The sequence below is a fragment of the Molossus molossus genome, unplaced genomic scaffold, assembly GCF_014108415.1.
Source record: "Molossus molossus isolate mMolMol1 unplaced genomic scaffold, mMolMol1.p scaffold_m16_p_14, whole genome shotgun sequence".
Taxonomy (NCBI): Eukaryota; Metazoa; Chordata; class Mammalia; order Chiroptera; family Molossidae; genus Molossus; species Molossus molossus.
Window position 1 is genome coordinate 11313620 of NW_023425349.1, and position 18248 is coordinate 11331867.

Sequence of the window (18248 nt, forward strand, 5' to 3'; positions counted from 1 at the left end):
TGAACCCTAATCCTAACCCTATTCTAACTATGCCCATAGCTCTAACACTTTCCTGACCTCTGTCGTAGCCCTGAACTAATGTAACCTTGGCCACATCTTAACCTAAGTGTTGGGATTTTAGGAGTGAGCTTGTGTGTTTGGTGCTGTTCAGGCATTTCCCAGCGAGAAGCAGACACAGGCTGACCAGGAGGGAGTCTGCCTGGGTGCAGTCAGTCCCATTCTTGGGCACAAGTGGGTTCTGAAGATGTTTTCTTGGGGTCAAGGAGAGCAGGAGCAGACTCACTGGTCCCAAAGAACCTTAACAGGACAAGAACCTATAAACACCTACAGCCAACCCAGTTCTCGCCTAGTATTTCTTGGACTCAGCCTCTTACAAGGTCAGTGGCAAGTAAACCTGTTCCTGCACCCGGTGACCTCTGGGAGCTTGGGAACATTGGGAGCCCGAGGTAGCCCGGTAGCAGCACTCCCTGGACTCTAGTCCAGCCCTAGACTATCCCCAGCTTCCTGCCTCCCTTCCGCAAGCTTTCTTTTCTTCCTCTTTGCAGTCCCTCAAATAATGACAAGGGACACTCAAGCCAAAGGAACATTTACTTTCACCCCTAGTGACAGTGAGTCCTAATCAGCCCGCTCCGACCTGGCACGGGCGCCCCCTGCCGGACCGCAGAGCCGGCGCCAGGCCCTCCCGAGGGCCTCCTTGACCTCCTTGTTGCGCAGGCTGTAAACGAGCGGGTTGAGGGCTGGGATGACAAGGGTGTAGAACACAGATGCCATCTTGTCGGAGTCCAGGGCGTAGCTGGAGCTGGGCCGCAGGTACATGAATATGAGGGTGCCGTACAGCATGGCCACAGCCGCCAGGTGGGAGCCACAGGTGGAAGCGGCCCGGCGGCGGCCCGCGGCCGAGCGCACGCGGATCACGGCCGCGGCGATGAAGCCGTAGGACACGCCGATCGCCAGCACCGTGGCCGTCTGGATGAAGCCGCAGAGGGCGCAGACGAGCAGCTCGTTGAGGCGGGTGTCGTCGCACGAGATGGCCAGCAGTGGGGGGATGTCGCAGAAGAAGCTGTTGACCTCCCGGGAGCGGCAGAAGCTCAGGCGGAAGGTGAAGGTCGTGTGGACAGTGGCACTCACTGCGCCACCCAGGCCTGCCGCGCCCAGCAAAGTCAGGCACAGCCGCGGCGACATGGCCGTTGCGTAGAGAAGCGGGTTTCTGATGGCCACGTAGCGGTCGTAGGCCATGGCTGCCAGCAGGCAGCACTCGGCATCGGCCAGCCCGGCGAACACAAACAGCTGCAGGGCACAGGCTGCGTAAGGGATGGTGGCCTGGGGCCGCAGCAGGTCCGCCAGCATCTTGGGGCCGATGGCCGAGGAATAGCAGGCGTCCAGCAGGGAGAGGCTGGCCAGGAAGAAGTACATAGGCGTGTGGAGCCGGGCATCCACGCAGATCAGCAGCACCATGCCCACATTTCCCAGCAGGTCCACCAGGTAGACGGGCAGGAAGATCAGGAAGAGGGTCAGGCGCAGGTCCCAGCGATCCGTGATGCCCAGGAGGATGAATTCAGCCGGGACCCCCCGGGCCCAGGTGACGTTCTCTGGAGGCATCCTGCTGAACAGAGACTGAGGGGAGAAACAAAGCAAGAGGGAGATGAGAGAAAGGTCGTGATCAACTGGGAGAAGAAAGCGATTTGTTTTGGGAATCAGCTATACTTGAGTTTCAGTCTTAACCGGGTAGCAAGTTTGCTGTGACCTTGGACAAGCGATAAAACCTTTTAAACCTTTGTTTTTAACTCTGAGGCATCACACACTTTAATCTTCACAAGCCCAGGAGTCTTGTCTGTCCAATTCACTTTGTATTCAATAGTGAATTAGTTCTGAAAGCATTGCCTGGCACATAGTATGTGCTCAGTAAATACTTGTTAAGTGAATGAGTGACGGCTGGGATGATAGTGTGTGGACACGGACTGAAAACTCCATGGCTACATAGGCAGTCTCCTCTCCAGTTTCCCAAGGAGGAAAGGAGACCATGGAAGGGGCAGAGAGTCTCCTGATCTAAAGGGTCACTCCTGTGGGTCTCAGTGTGTGCTGGAAGGACACCTGTCACTGGCGGAAGACCTGGGAAAGGAGAGCGCAGCAGTGGCTGGTATCTTCGGGAGACAGCCAGGAGTGGAAAGAAAGATCTGAAAGTGTTCATGGGCCAGACTTCTCATCTCTCTGAGCCTCAATTTTCTCACCTGTGTCAGGAGAAAAAGAAACTGCAAGGATTCCATGAGATAATGCTTGAGAAGCATCTCACCCAGGCCCTGGCACACCGCTGGTGTTTAACAGAGGTCCAGCGACTCGAACTGAATGGAACCAGATGTCTTGCCTCAATACGGGAAGGAAGCAACTTTAAGGTGATCAAAAGCAGTGTAACTGACGTCCAGCCCTGGCTGGTGCGGCTCAGTTGGTTGAGCATGGTCCCATGCACCAGTTCGATTCCTGGTCAGGGCACATGCCGGGGTTGCGGGGCTCCAGCCTGCAGGAGGCAGCCAATCGTTCCTCTCCCTCTCCCTCCTCCGACTAAAATCAATAAAAACATCTTTTTAAAAAAGTATTGTAACCTCCAGAAAATGTAATGTTGTTTCACATCTCTGTGCTTTTTCCTCTTGTTCGCTCTGCCTAGAACCCATTTCCTCTTTCTGTGTTTGACAGAAACTAACTATGGTGTAAAAATGTACTCAAAGAAAACTCAGCTTTTCCCCGCTGCACTGGGGATCCCAGCCCTTCATCATTCTATTGAACTTTTGTGTGTGTGTCTGTTTCTCCTGTGGGCTCTGAGCTCCTTGATTCAATATTTATTCAACAAACAATGAGCACTGCTGTGTGCTAAGAGTAGCCCTGCACTTGATCTTGGTACGTAAGCAGTACTCAATAAAGACTAGTTGAACGTATGAAACGGTAAGAAGAGCATGAACATCAGCAGCATGCAGACTTGGTTTTGAGCATGGGTTCTGTCACCTTCTGGGGTGCAGCTTCCGGAAAGTCACGTCACCTCTCTGCCTGTTTTCTCATTGTAAAGTAGAAAACATACAGGGTGTGGCAAAAGTAGGTTTACAGTTGTGAGTTTGCAAAACAGAGTTGATTATAGTATTATTAATTATTAATTATTATTATTTCTCATATGGACAACTGTTGGAGGGCCTTCGAGAGAACAGGTGTGTAGCACAGGGGCTAGAGGCGAGCACATGTTCTTTCTCTTCCTTTACAAGTTTAGATGTTTGGGACCGAATGTGCCTGGTGAGGATGATGAAAGTCTTCCTACGAAGCTCAGCTGGGATGATAAAATTTGACAGTGTCACATGTTGGTGAGATTGTGCTGGTGGAAATGTAAATCAGGACATTTGGAGGACAATTGAGCAGTTGCTACCCCCAACTGTGCATACCCTAGTGACTCCCTTGGCCTGTGCTGTTATCACAGGTACCACAGGCTGGGTGGTTTAAACAACAGACATTGATTTCTTGCAGTTCTGGAGGCTGGAAAGTCTGAGGTCAGGGTTCCAGGATGGCTGTGTTCTGGTGGAGGCCTCTTCCTGATGGCTGCCGATGGCTGCCTTCTTGCTGCATTCTCACATGGCAGAGCGAGAGAGAGAGCAAGCTGTGTGGTCTCTTCCTCCAAGGGCACTAATCCGCATCACGAGTTCTTCACCCTCATGACCTCATGACAACCCAGTTACTTCCCAAAGGCCCACTGCCAGATATCGTCACATTGGGGTTTAGGGCTTCAACATATAAATGGGGGCCGGGGGGGGGGAATTCAGTTTATAATGCCTAGTAATTCCACTTCTCGGTGTTTACTTTTGAAAACTCTCACACATGTACATAAGAAGACACATCCAGGGGTGCATGCACTCTTGATCTGTCTGCAATGGCCAAACACTAGTCAAACCTAAATGTTAATTAAAGGCTCATGAGCATTAAACAGGAATGGGTTCTACTTACATGTATCAATGTGGATAAATCTCAAAAACATATTGAGATTAAAACCATAATTTGCAGAAAAAATAGACAATTGGATGAAAAATCACAAAACAATAATACGTTTTATGTATATGTATATATAACATACAGCTGTTGTTCCAACCAAAGATAGGGCCCCACTAACGGGCCCAGGGCATTTCAGAGGGTTTCATCATTTTACCCATCCCCATATCCAGAGCTGATTCTTCTTACCGTTTAAGACTCATTCAGGGGTCATTTTCCCAGGAAGCTTTATCTGAACACCCAACAACCTAACCTTTCAGGCTGGGACCCCGCACACTGGACTCAGTACTGTAGCCCTACTCCATTGTTTTATAATGCTCTGTTTTAGTGTCTGTGTGTCTCCCCTCACCGAGCATTTTGGGCTATCCCTAATTCTTCTCTCTATTCTTAGGGATACAGAATGTTAGAGATCTTCCCCCTCTTCCTTGTTGGGGTTACTGGTGGAGGTCAGATAGTCTCTCGGGGAAGAGAAAACTGTGGGGTTCCAGTCTACCCAACACATGTTCTCCATGAATGCAGTCAGCTGACTGGCTGGAATTCTGCATCCAGAACCCAGCTGGTGGCAAATCCCTGTGTGTTTCTGTCTGTCAACATGGAAAGCAAACACTACTCACCTTCACAAAGTGAGGCGTGGAGGTGCTCCCAGTGCCTCTCCATTTCTCCATCCGTAAAATGGGAACAGCGAGACTTCAGGGCTTTTAAGTTGCTTTGAAAAATTTGAACACAAGGATCCCCAAAGTTCAGTTAAGTAGCTGTTATTGAGTGTGTGTGTGTGTGTACAAAACATATAGAGTTAATTCTCCACTAATTTCTCTGTTTTCTTTTTGTCCATGAGGAGTGATCCTGATATTCTAGTGTATCTTTTCTTGAAAGTAAAAAAACAGTTCCAACGAAGGAAGGAGACTTGTCCCAAGATAATTCTGTAATGCATCTTGATTTGAGACCCCGAGCAGCAGAGCGTCGCGATCTTCACTGTGCATAGGAATCACGCAAGGCTGTTGTTGAATGCCGTTCAACAGAAGGACTGGGGAGTCTGCCGTTCAACAGAAGGACTGGGGAGTCTGCATGTCTAACAAACTCCTAGGTGAGGCTGCTGGTTTGAGCACTACAGTGTGAGTAGCAAGACCCTAGGTCAAACTGGGCAGCATTTTCAGCTCTGATATCTTAAGATTCTAGCTGTCTGGAGGGTTCTCTTAGCTGCTTACTGCTAGCTCCTTTCTCTCTGCTGAAATTTTTGAGTCTTTCTTTCTTTCCAGACTATACTCACGAGCACATTTAAGTCTGGCAAGGCTGGCCTGGCATTTCTCAATATGCGGCTTGCCCATTTCCTGTCAAGTTTGCGTTCTTAGCTCATTCTTCCCCAGCACACAGACATTTGATATATCTTGGTCCAGACACCAGCTGCTGTCACTGTGATGGTGTGTGGTTATTGGGTTGGCAGGACATACCTAGAGGACGGAGGTGGGTGGGTAGTTCTTCTGGCAGAGCAGCTCCAGGCCAGCCTGCGGTGAGAATGGCAGGGGGAGATATGAGGGACATGCCTCATCCCAGAGGTAGGATCGGGGGTCTTATACTGTTCTTGGCCCCTCAGGGAATAGCCTCTTTCTGTTTGACTCCTGACTCCTCCTTCCCTCTCTCTGTCCTGGACGCCATGGAGATTCTCTCTCCACATCCTTTGGGGACTCTGTGACAGCTAGTGGCAGGGGAATGCCAGGGATGACTCACTCTTTGGTGCTTGGAGAGATTGGAAAAGTTTGGCTGAGTGGGTCCCCAGGCTCTGCATGGGGAAGACAGTCATGCTACTTGATGAGAGGAGCCCCCGAGGCTCACTTTCTCCACCCATTCTTTGGGGATCAGTGTTTTTATGATGCCTTATGATCTTCTACACAAACACATATTCTTCTTGTGTTTCTCCTAATCCTTCACATAGCTTCTCTTGCCTGAAATGTCCAACTTCTTCCTTGTCTGGAAAACTCTTCATGTTTGTTGCAGAACCAGCTCAAATATCACCTTCTGCTTGAAGGCTTCCTGCCTCTACGACAGAGCCACTCTGTCCCTGTCTGCATCTTGGACATGCATGTTACATACAGAGCATGAATCCAACACAGACAAGGAGACATGGTTGTGCTAGATGCTGCAGCAGACTGGCAGCAACCTGAGGCCAGGGTCAGGGCCAGGCATGAAGTCAGCGCTCAGGAAATTAAATCAGAATGCTTGGGAGTGGGCCCAGACATAGGTGATTTTTAAAAAATCTTCCAGGGTTGAAAACCACTTGGGATGTCTGTCTGGGATTGAGAACCACTCCCTGAAAGATGGGGATGGGGTTGAGCCTGAAGTTAGAGCTGAGCGGCTTAGCCTCTGGGGAATAGATGGTTATGGAGCGGGAAGCTGCAACCTCATTCCTGTGTGTATCTTATAGCCAACCTGTCATTCATGTTAGCAGAGTGTTTGTTAGTTGACATAACTAATGTTTGCACTCTACCACGCCCTAGGCTTAAATTTAAGATCTTAATGATGAACCAAATAGCCATGGTCTCTTTTTTCCCCATGGATCTTATAAGGAGAAAGAGTCAGAATTAATTAAAAAAAAACACAGGGAAGAGTGTTTCAGGCTGGAGCAATGGCATGTGCAAAGGCCTGGAGGTGGGAATGCAAATGGCACATTTGGCAAATGGATAGGCCAATGGGCTGGAGCTCAGAGAATGATGGAGAGAGAGGTGTGACTGAGCCAGAGAGGTAGGTAGAGGCCAAAGAGTGAAGGCCTAAAGGCCACGCTAAGTTTTTATTTTTTTTAATCCTAAAAGCAGTGAGTTGCTACTGAGAGGTTTAAGGAAGGGCTGAGACATGATGAAATTTTCATTTCAAAACATCACTCTGATTGCTGTGAGCAGAAGGGATTGGAGGGGAGACCAGCCAGGAGTGTGGTCATAGTCCAAGATAGAGATGATGGTGATTTGAAGAAAGGGCACCTGTGGGTCTGGAGATCAGAGCCACAAACTAGTGAAGCAGACGAAAACCCTGGGCATCTCCCAGGCAGGGCTGCCATTGAGTTAGATGTGGCTGTGGCTCTAGAAGGCATGAGGTGGGTACTGTGGCAGAGACAACAGAAAGAGAGAGTACCTCTAGGATTTTGGTCCCAGCTCTGGAAGGGGGCAGAAATCTGATATACTCCCATAGAGCAACAGCTCCTAACAGTGACCGAAGTGCTCCTCCAGGTAGGCCTTTCACAAAGGAACAGCATATGCTGGTGAGAACTTTCTTCCTGTCAAGGGTAGGGTGTCCTGTCCACGCACTTTTGCTATGGCTCAGACCCCCATGTTGACTAAGTGCCATGCTTATTTGCAGCAAAGGAGCACCCTGTCCACTCTCCCTAGAAACATGGGTGCTACTAAGCCTGTGGATCCTCCAGATCCCGCTGCCTCTATTTTTGTGGCTTGTAGAGAGGGAATGGGGGACATTCTTGATGATGCCTGCTATACAGATGGGTCTAGTTGGGGCAACCCACCCACTTACATTGCGGTCACTATTCAGCCAACACTGACACCACCTGGATGGGGACAGGAATGAAGTGGAACAGCCAGTGGTGACCAGTACTCTTAATTCATCGATATTATCAATACCGATCCAGAAACCTGGCCTTTGGCACACTATCAATACCTGGGCCTGGGTCTTCTTATACGGTCACTCAAACTTACACAGGCAGCTCATCAAACCGCTGACCAGGAGGCTCCTAAAAATACTGCCATCAGAGCCGTGCGTGGCTCTGCTTAGATTTGTGTTGGGTTCATGTTGTTCACCCTGGGTTATGGACGTTTGAGCACCTGGGTACCCCTATGATGAGAACAGAAAAAAAAATCACTCTCAACAAAACCAACCCAGTTGCACCAGGGATATGGTTGGATATTGTCAGAACTGTGTAGCCATCTGTCACATGAAGGGACAGTGACTGGTCTGGCATGACTGGTCGTGTTGCCCAGGCATATACTGGGGAGCTGCAAAGGTGATCAGTAGTTGTATGGCACCAACCCCTGGTTGTGGCTTCTACCTGGGTGGTTGGGCCGCTGCACCCTGGGTTTCCTCTGGGCACAGAGAAGAATTCACCCCATGGTAACACATTGCCAACCTCCCTCTCCTCAAGGCCAGATGGACACATTCTGGCTTCCATGTACGATCATTTGGCTGCCATCTTTGTTCTCTCCATTGGCTTTGAAGTCATAGGACACGCTGAAGCCCTTCCAGAAGTCACCTGCCAGGTGTTATGTGATAACCAGCAAAGCCTTTACTGGTATCTCTCCTGAGAATAGCGTCCTGCAAAATAGGACGTCCCTGTGCCAGGATCCCAGCAGGCTGTTGTGTGCAGACCTGCTGGGTCTGCTCATGCATCCTCTTTAGTAAGGTCACATGGGGACACAGGTGAACCCCTGAGCCATCTGACCCCCAGCCAACGGGACTTGATAAATCAGTGGTTCAGATCATGGGGCTCTTGGAAAAAAAACTGTTGCTTACTTTGGGCATTATTACCTTAATCTGTGTTTTCTCTTGAAGGTGCCTTTACGATTGCTGTTGTATCTCCCTCCAATGCAGCCAGAATGCCACCAAACGGCCCCCCTTCGTGCTAGTGACACCCCTGGCTGACACCCAGGGCACGTTGTGGAAGTGGGGGGGCGCACAAGACAGTAAGAGTCCGTCAACGGGGACGAAGTGTTGGGAGAGGTCATGGGGAGGACGTGACCGCAGGCTGACCTGGGAGCTCCATCCGGGCAATCGGAGGCTCCTCCCCTCCCCCTGGCCTTGGACGGGAAGTTCTCCAGGGGTTCCCTGGGGGCAGTGACTTCCAAGGACGCAGCCTCGGGAGAGCAGCGAGCTGGTGTTGAGAACGTGGGAAGCCGGACGCGACCGACCCCTTGCGGCCTCTGTGAGCTCCAGCCTGGCGGTGGGCGCGGAGACCCGCTCGTCCTGCGGTCCTGCGCCCGGAGACCAGGCTCGGAGGTCAGTTCCCTGCTTGTGGCCCGGCCAGCAGTCTGGGGCGCCGGCCCCCTGCCCTCTCCCTGCGCTGGGTCCGAGCCAGCAGGTGGGCTCCCGCCCCTCGCCTCTGGGGCAGCCTTGTGCCCACGGACGGGCCTGTGTGGGTGGCTTTCCTGTTTCCCTTCTGATTTATTTATGATTTTGTAGCCTCCCCAGAGGACATGTTTGCATTTGTCTTCAGATGGAGCGGGAGGGAGAGAGGGAGGAAGGGAGAGAAACATCGATGTGAGAGAGAAACGTCAATCAGTTGCCTCCTGTGTGCACCCGGACCTGGATCAAACCTTTGGGCGTCCAGGGAGGACGCGCCAGCCGACGGGGCCACCCGGCCAGGGCTCCCCTAGCACATTTTTCATGTGCTAATTGGCCATTTGTATTTTTTATTTGGAGAAATTTGACAAATGCAAATCCTTTGTCCATATTTATTTATTTTGATTTTATAAAACAAGAATCATTTAATCCATGATATCTATTTATTTAATAGATTTATGCTTAACATCCATTTCTCTGGCACTGGCAAGCATCATAGAGACTTTTTTTCCCTTTGTCCATTTTTAAATTGGAGTATTTGTCTTCTTGTTGAATTGTAAGAGTTTTTATATATTCTTAATACAAATATATGATCAGATATTTGATTTGTACATATTTTGTCCCTTTCAGTGGGTTGATATTCATTCCTTTAATGGTATCTTTGAAGCACAGAACCTTTTGATTTTGATGAAGTCCCATTTATCCGCTTTTTTCTATTACTGCTTGTACTTTCTTATGTGACATACCTAAGAAGCCATTGTGCAGTACAGGTCACAAAGATTCACTCCCATGCTTTCTTCTAAGTTTTATAAGTTTACATAAAACTTACATATGATCCATTTTGAATTAATTTTATTTATTTACTTTTAACCCTCACTGGAGGTTATTTTTTCCATTGATTTTTAGAAAGAGTGGAGGAGAGGGAGGGAGAGGGGGAGACAGAAGGAGAGGGAGAGACATAGAGATAGAGAGACAGAGAAAGAGAAAGAGAGAGAAACATTGATGTGAGAGAGACATATTGATTGTTTGCCTCCCACATATGTCCTGACCAGGGCCAGGAATCATAGCTGCAACCAAGGTATGTGCCCTTGGCCAAGAATTGAACCTGAGACCCTTTTGGTCAAAAGATTGGCACTCTAACCACTGAACCACACCAGCCAGGGCATTTTGAGTTATTTTTTGCATGTGGTATGAAGTAAAGATCCAGCTTCATTCCTCTGCATTTGGATAACCAGCTGTCTCAGCACCATTGTTGAAGACACTGCTCTTTCTCCATTGAGTTGTCCTGACAGCCTTGTTGAAAATAAATCGACTATAAATGTGAAAGTTAATTTGTAGACTCTCAATTCAATCCCCTTGAACTCTATGTCTGGCCTTTTGCCAGGATAGCATTGTCTTAATTACTACAGTTTAGCAGTAAGTTTTGAGATCAGGAAGTGTGAATCTTCTAATTTTGCTATCATTCTCAAGAATATTTTGGCTATTCTGAGTGCCTTGCATCTCTAAGTGAATTTTAAGGATCAAAAAACAGCTGAGATTTTGATGGAGCTTGCATTCAATCTAAATTGTTTATTAGTTCTAATAGTTTTTTTTGTGTGTGTGTGCGTGTGGATTCTTAGGAATCTTTTTTTTTTTTTTTGACATGGATGTCTTTTAAAAAAATTTTTTTTCTTTATTTATTTTGAGAGAGAGAGAAAGGGAGAGGGACACAGAGATAGAAACATCAACGAGAGAGAACTTGGTTGGCCGCCTCCTGCATGTCCCTCACTGGGGGTTTAGCCTACAACCTGGGCATGTGCCCTGACCAGGAATTGAACTGGTGACCTCTTGGTGCATGGGTCGACGCTCAACCACTGAACCACACCAGCTGGGCTTCTTAGAAATCTTTAAAAATATAACGTCTGTCATTTACAAATAGAGATAGTTTTACTTCTTTCTTTACAATCTGGATGCCTTCTATTTGTTTTTCAAACTTAACTGTTCTGATTGGAACCTCTAGTACAATGTTGAATAGAAGTGGCAAGAGTGGACATGTTTATTTTATTTTATGTCCTTATTATCTTTTTTTAAAAAAATAACTGAGTTACTTTAAAATGTAATACCACATTTTATTTTTTCAATTGTTTTTAAAAAAATTTTATTCCCCCACCCCCTCCCCTTTGGCAACTATCAGCTTGCTGTTTATAACTATGGGTCTATTTTTGTTTTACTTATTCGTTTATTTTGTTTTAAAATTCCACATATAAGTGAAATCATACAGTATTTGTCTTTTTCTGACTTGTTTCTCTTAGCATAATACCTTCAGTGTCATCCATGTTGTTGCAAATGGCAAGATTTCATTCTTTTTATTGCTAATGGAATATATATATATATATATGTAATATATATAAATAAAATGTGTAAAATACACACACACACACACACACACACACAAGAATGGTCATCTTTATGTTATTCTTGTTCTTAGAAGAGCAGGAATAGGAAGGCTAGATAAAGGAATAGAGGAGCTCACAAGAAAAGCAGATCATATCCAGGTGACTGGAGTGGTCTGGCATGAGAGGCTACTTTTTTTTTTTTATCCTCACTGGAGGACATTTTCCCATTTTTTGTTCAGACAGAGCAGGAGGGAGAGAGAGGAAGAGAGAGAGAGAGAGAAACATCGACGTGAAGGGGACACATCGAGAGGTTGCCACCCGCACAACCAACCAGGGCTGGGAACAAACTGCAACCGAGGTACGTGCCCTTAGCGGGAACTGAACCCGGGTCTCTCTGGACCACAGGCTGACGCTCTAACCGCTGAGCCAAACCGGCCAGGGCAGAGGTTACCTTTTTTTGCAGATGATGTGGGACTTAAACAGGGTGGGCCTGGAGTAAAGGAAGGTGCCACAGAGGGAAAAATATTCAAATAAAAGGGTCTGAGGAGAAATGTGTATGGTATATATGAGTGAATAAGAGTTCAAATATAGTCAACATCCCCTTAAAAAATTATTTTTTCTTGCCCTGGCCGGTTTCTCAGTGGTTAGAGTGTTGGCCTGAGGTCCAGAGAGACCTGGGTTCGGTTCCCGCTAAGGGCACGTACCTCGGTTGCAGTTTGTTCCCAGCCCTGGTTGGGTGTGTGGGAGGCAGTCACTCCATGTGTACCTTTCATGTCGATGTTTCTCTCTCTCTCTTACTCTTTCTCCTTTCCACTCTATCTGAATAAAAAAATGGAAAAATGTCCTCGGGTGAGGATTAAAAAAAAATTATTTTTTCTTTATTGATTTTAGAGAGGAAGGAAGGGAGAAGGAGAGAGAGATAGAAACATCAATGAGAGAGAACATCAATTGGCCGCCTTCTGCATGCCCACACTGGAGATCGGGCCCACAACCTGGGCGTGTGCCCTGACCGGGAATCAAACTGGCGATCTCTTGGTGCATGGATCGATGCTTAACCACTGAGCCACACCAACCAGGCCACATTCCATTTTTAAATAATTATGTGACATGAAATCGGGAGGAAACTCTTGTAGAAAATGAGAGATGTGAGGGAGAGATTCACTTAACTATTTGATATTATTCTAAAAGTCATATATGTTTCAGTAAAAGTGTAACACATTATATACCAAAAACTCCTGAGTTGTATACTTTAAAAGGATGAATTTTATGGTATATGAATTATATCTCAGTGAAACATGAAAAATAACACATCACACTGAAAGGAAAAAACAATTCATATGAACTCTGCATAGAGAAGGATTTTCTAATAACACTGGTGGGAGAGTCACTAGGAGCTTTTAAAACTGGTTTCATCTATGTAAATGGAAAACTCATGTATGTCAAAAAGTCAAAAAGAAAACTGAGGGATGAAAGGTGATGGTGTAGTTTGTATTATGTGTTAAGAAAGTGTAAAGCTTAACACTTTAATACAGAAAAGACTTAGACAATTCTCTAAAATAATCAAATGACATGAAGAAGTAACTAACAAAAGAATAAATAAAATTTATTAACAGATAACAATCAGTTAGTAAGCAAAAACAATTAAACAAAAAAAAGAGGTAAAATTTTTTGCTAATTATATTTGCAGCAATTAAGTCAACCGTACTGGTAGGCTCAGAGAAAGGAGGACTCTCACAAAATGTAGCTGGAATGCAGATCATAAACAATTTTGTAAGCTCTTTTGGCTATGTGTATCATGAGCCAGAGAAATGTTCCACTCAGCAACTTCGAGTCTGAAAATTTATTGTAAGGACCTGGGGAAATCTATATAGATGGTTTATGTACAATGATTTTCATTGTGTTATTACTTATAGTAGTAAGAATAATTAGAAAAAATTGAATGATCCCCAAATGGAAGACTATATATAAATATGGCACCTGCTTCTGCTATAATATTAATTATAAAACAGTTTATGATGATTTAATGATAATAATGTGGAAAATATTCATCTTATAAGATCATGTGGCAAAACCAGCCTCTTCACAATATCAGATAAACATACAGAGAAAGGGTTTGTGTAAAGTATTCACAGTGGTTTCTTTTTAAAAGGGATTTAAATTTTTTTTTTTTATATTTTAGATATTTACTGTAGTGACACGAATGGTTTCTCAGTTGGAGAAAAAATAAAACAAAGATTAAAAAGTAAAGAATAAAGAATAAAGACTGGTCACAACTAACAAATAAGAAATGAAATCATCTGTCAGAGACAAATATCTAGTCCCAGATATGTGACAGTAGACAAATCTCATACTCTTTCTATGCCTAGGATCCTTTTCTAGAATATTCTTGACCTTTCAGGCCTCACATAAATTCTGCTTACTTGGTGTCATATTCTCCATGTTAAGACCTATGAATGAGTTTCTTTCAAAGCAGATCAGAATTGGTCCCCAAAGCCCAGTAACTTGACTGAAGTCCTGACCTGCCTAGTCTTGCCATCATTTCTTGTGGCTGGGGAAGAATTTACAGTCCTACACTATGTTCCCATTGGGTTTCCTCCTAAAAGTCAATTGTTTGCTGATATTTTTGATGTTCCCAGCTCTGGACAAAATCTGCTTGGATCCATGTACCCTCTCATCAGGTCACTCTGCAGGGAGTGCTCGTCACTCAGTTGGCCCAATTCCAGTCCTGCAAAATCAGAATCTTCATTTTCTTGCATATCCTTGTAAGGCTAAGCAGCCATCCTGTCTTGAATATGAGTCTTTCAAATTTATAATGATCAAGTCCAGGAAAGAAGGCCTGTTGAAAAGTCTGGGCTTCTACTCTGGGGAAGGGTTTTTATGGGGTGGAACATCTTTCCCAGCCAAAGAGTCTCCACAAAGCCCCCTTCATATCCCTGTTCCTCAGGCTATAGATAAAGGGGTTCAGCATGGGGGTCACCATTGTGTATACCACAGATGCCACCATTCCAGTGTTGGCTGAGTAGGAGGATGAGGGCTGAAAATACACCAGAAAGACTGTACCATAGAAGAGCATGACCACTGACAGGTGAGAGCCACAGGTAGAAAAGATTTTGTGCTTTCTACCAGCAGAGGAGACCCCAAGGACGGTATGGATGATGTGGCCATAAGAGACCAGGACACAGGTGAGAGGGACCACACCTGCAAGGGCTGCTTCAGTAAACATCATGACCTGAAAGATCTGGGTGTCTGAACAGGCTAGTTTGAGGAGTGGGAGAAGATCACAGAAGAAGTGTGGGACGGAATGGGAGGCACAGAAGGAGAACCGAGACATCAGCAGAGTGAGTGAGAAGGCCAGGAGGTGGGAGCAGAGCCAGGATGCAGCAACCAGTCCCAGGCAGCGTTGGGGACACATGATTGTGGTGTAGTGGAGAGGAAGACAGATGGCCACATAGCGGTCATATGCCATCACAGCCAGCAGGAAGTCATCCAGCAGGGCCAGTGCCATGAAGAAAAACATCTGCACAAGGCACCCAGCATGGGAGATGGTGTGTTGCTGGGTCTGGATGTTCACCAGCACCTTGGGGACAATGGTGCAGGAGAAGCATGTGTCGATGAAGGACAAGTTGGCCAGGAAGAAGTACATGGGAGTGTGGAGGTGCTGGTCAGAAGCTATGGCCAGGATGATGAGCAAGTTTCCCACCAGGGTGACCAGGTACATGCCCAGGAACAGCCCAAACAGCAGGGGCTGCTGCTCTGAGTGTTCAGAGAAGCCCAGGAGCAGGAAGTTAGAGACACTGGTTTGATTTCTGATTCCTATTTAAAGTAAAACATTTGGAAGAAAATCTTGCTTAAATATACATAGACTCCAAGCAGTTATATCATTCAAAGCCTTTCATCTGTTTTCTGCATTCTTTTCAGAGGTCACAGAGATAACACTGGTATCTCTTGGCAGCAGGCGTGGAAATGGGTAGAGGTGAGAACTATGGACAATGATAATGGGAGATCTTGTTGGGTTGACTTTCACATTTTAGTCATCTAGTACATTGTCCGGTAGACCTCCTGGATGAGGTCGAACTGGAGATTAGATGGGAAGAAACTTCCTAAATCTTAGTTCACTCTCCTCCCCCTTTTCTAATAGGCTATCAGCTTCATAGGCTTGTGAAATCTGAATGAGATATTTTGGGAATGTGTATTTACTAGAAAATTATTAAACACAGCTCTCTCTCTCTCTCTCTCTCTCTCTCTCTCTCTCTCATGTGAATGTGTATATAAGGTTAGAAAATTAATAACTAATTACACAGCAATAACTAATAACTAACTACAAAATTCCTGAGACTTAGGAATTTTGGGTATGATGGGATATCTACCCTCTTTTTCTTTTGAAGACCCATGAAATGAGCTAATGTGGATAAAGTTACTTTATAAACTCAAAGGCATTTTGCAAATGAAAGTTCCCATCATCATCATCATCATCATCATCATCCCTTTGGAATGTTGACTTTGGTGTCCTGTAGAATAGATGGGAACACTTTCTGGCTGTGTTATCCTCAGCAGCTTACATATCCTCTTACCCTCTCTGAGCTTCAGTTTGTGAATTATGTGCACACTTTGTATACTTATTGTAGATAGTAAAGGAGATGACATATTTAAAGCATTAGCACAGAGCAGGCCTTCAATAAATTGCGATAACAGTGACTAATATTGCTGGTAGTATTGGATAAAGTGGAACCTGGGCTTCCCGATGCACTGGACACTGCCAGAGAACACGCCTCCCAGCTCTAGACCCTCACTGCTCGTTATATTTTGGGTAAATTATTTATTCCTCATTTTCTTCATTTGTAAGATGTGGACATAAACCTACCATACAGGGCTGATGAAAACATCAAAATGCAGAATGAGCTGAAGGTTTCTCCAGGACCTGGAATATAAAAACAGAGTGAGGGATTGTATCTTATGCATTGGGGTGGTGTGGAAGGATGAACACACAGGCAGTGCCAGCCTGTGCTAATGGCACACTCTGACACACTGATGAAGCACACTCCCTCTGGGTCTGACAAAACTTCATTTGGCCACCAGCCCGCTTGTGTGCTGTGACATTGAACAAGTTTGCTCAGTGTTTCTGGCCTCAGTTTCTGTATCTGCTTGAAGGGGATAAAAACAATACCTAACTTGTAACGTTGTTGTGAGGATTAAATTAGTTGAGGATTGTACAAAACTAGAACAATGATTGGCCTATATCAAAAGCTGGCCCAATACTAGCTTTTCGTGTCATAATTGTTTTCTCTTGATGGTGTTAACAAAAGCAGGGTGCTTTCTGGAGTGACCAACTAGTCCCCTGTGTTTGCCCAGGACTCTGCTGTTTTTAAAACTGAACATCCCTCAGCCCTGGGTAAACTGGACTCCTCGGTCACCATCTGTGGGAAATTGGGCTTTGAAAACTTGTTTCATATGTAGAGTTGGAAATACCATTGTCATCAATATCATCATCATAATGCTTGGGTGGCAGAGGCTCTGACCTAGTTGCACCAAGATAAAGCATCCTCTTTGATATTTGCAGATACTGGTTTGAGTCCTAGCTGTGCCACCTTGATCAAATCACTTTACTTCTAAAAATCCCAATTGTAAAATGAGCTTAAATAAATCTACCTCAAATAATTCTGAGACTCAAGTTAAAAACATGGAATAGGGCTTGCTGAACTATTGATCTTTATGGGGATTGTCCTCTTCTTGGGCGGTGGCATGGAATGAAACTGAATGCCACTCATGAGCAAATGGGCTGAGTGGACTGTCCGTGCATAGCACAAAGGTCCTGGGCACTGTTGTTGCTCAGTTTTTTTTTTTATCCTCACCTGAGGACATTTTTCCATTTTTTGTTCAGATAGAGTGGGAAGGGGAGAGAGAGAGAGTGAGAAACATCAATGTGAAAGGGGCACATTGAGTGGCTGCCTCCTGTAGGGCCCAACCAGGGCCAGGGACAAACTGCAACCGAGGTACGTGCCCTTAGCGGGAACTGAACCTGGGTCTCTCTGGACTGCAGGCCGATGCTCTAACCGCTGAACCAAACCGGCCAGGGCTGTTGTTGCTCAGTTTTAATGTATCGGCCATTGTTTGGGGCTTGGGGATGGCCGATCAGCATTGACTTCAGGCTGAATTCTCAGGGAGTTCATGAATATTAAATCTAGGCCCTCCTCATGGTGGTTAAGAGAGCCAGGTTGTATTTGGCTGAGAGTGAAGAAGGAGCAGGAAGGGAGGAAGAAATCGGGGAGGAGATGTGTGTGAGAGAGAGAGAAAGAGAGAGAGAGAGAGAGAGAGAGAGAGAGAGAGAGAGAGAGACGGAGACCAGTATAGAGACCAGTATGTTCCATGTCTACTTTCTTACTTCCTTCAGGTCTTACCTGGAAATTCTGACCATCCTCAGATCCCATCACCATCACCAGGTGTTGGGTCGGCCTCCTCTCTCTGGTTTTCCATTCCTACTTCTCTGCAAGATGACTTGCTGGTACCTTGGGGTTCTCTCTTCCCTGTAACAGCAGCACGGACTAAAGACTCGGGCTGGAGAAACCTGTGCTCAGGCATAGGAGCCAGAAAGAGCCGTGGACTTTTCACAGGCAGTGTCTCCTGGGACTCAGTCCCAGACTCCTAGTTAGAGACAAAATGGGGCAAGTGTCCAACCCCAGCTATGCCCTCTGGGCCCTGGGTTCTTGAGTCCTAGCAGTTTGAGTGACGAGGCCTGGGAATTCTGGGAGCACTGCTCCTGGTACCCCTTTCCTAGGCACAGGAGTGGGAGGGCTTTATCTCCCCCTA

The 18248-nt window shown here is 46.1% G+C and overlaps 2 protein-coding genes across 2 annotated transcripts; both read right to left on the reverse strand.

Annotated features, from left to right (window-relative positions):
- Window positions 1–615: 615 nt before the first annotated feature.
- Window positions 616–1599, reverse strand: LOC118630007 (olfactory receptor 5C1). The gene has a single exon (XM_036261711.1). The coding sequence runs from the start codon at window positions 1597–1599 to the stop codon at window positions 616–618; it is 984 nt and encodes a 327-aa protein (XP_036117604.1).
- A 12720-nt stretch (window positions 1600–14319) lies between these two features.
- On the reverse strand, window positions 14320–16983 carry LOC118630008 (olfactory receptor-like protein OLF4). The gene is made up of 3 exons (XM_036261713.1): window positions 16911–16983; window positions 16306–16362; window positions 14320–15257 (listed from the first exon to the last, which is right to left on the reverse strand). The coding sequence occupies exons 1-3, from the start codon at window positions 16981–16983 to the stop codon at window positions 14320–14322; spliced, it is 1068 nt and encodes a 355-aa protein (XP_036117606.1).
- Between the last annotated feature and the right edge of the window lie 1265 nt (window positions 16984–18248).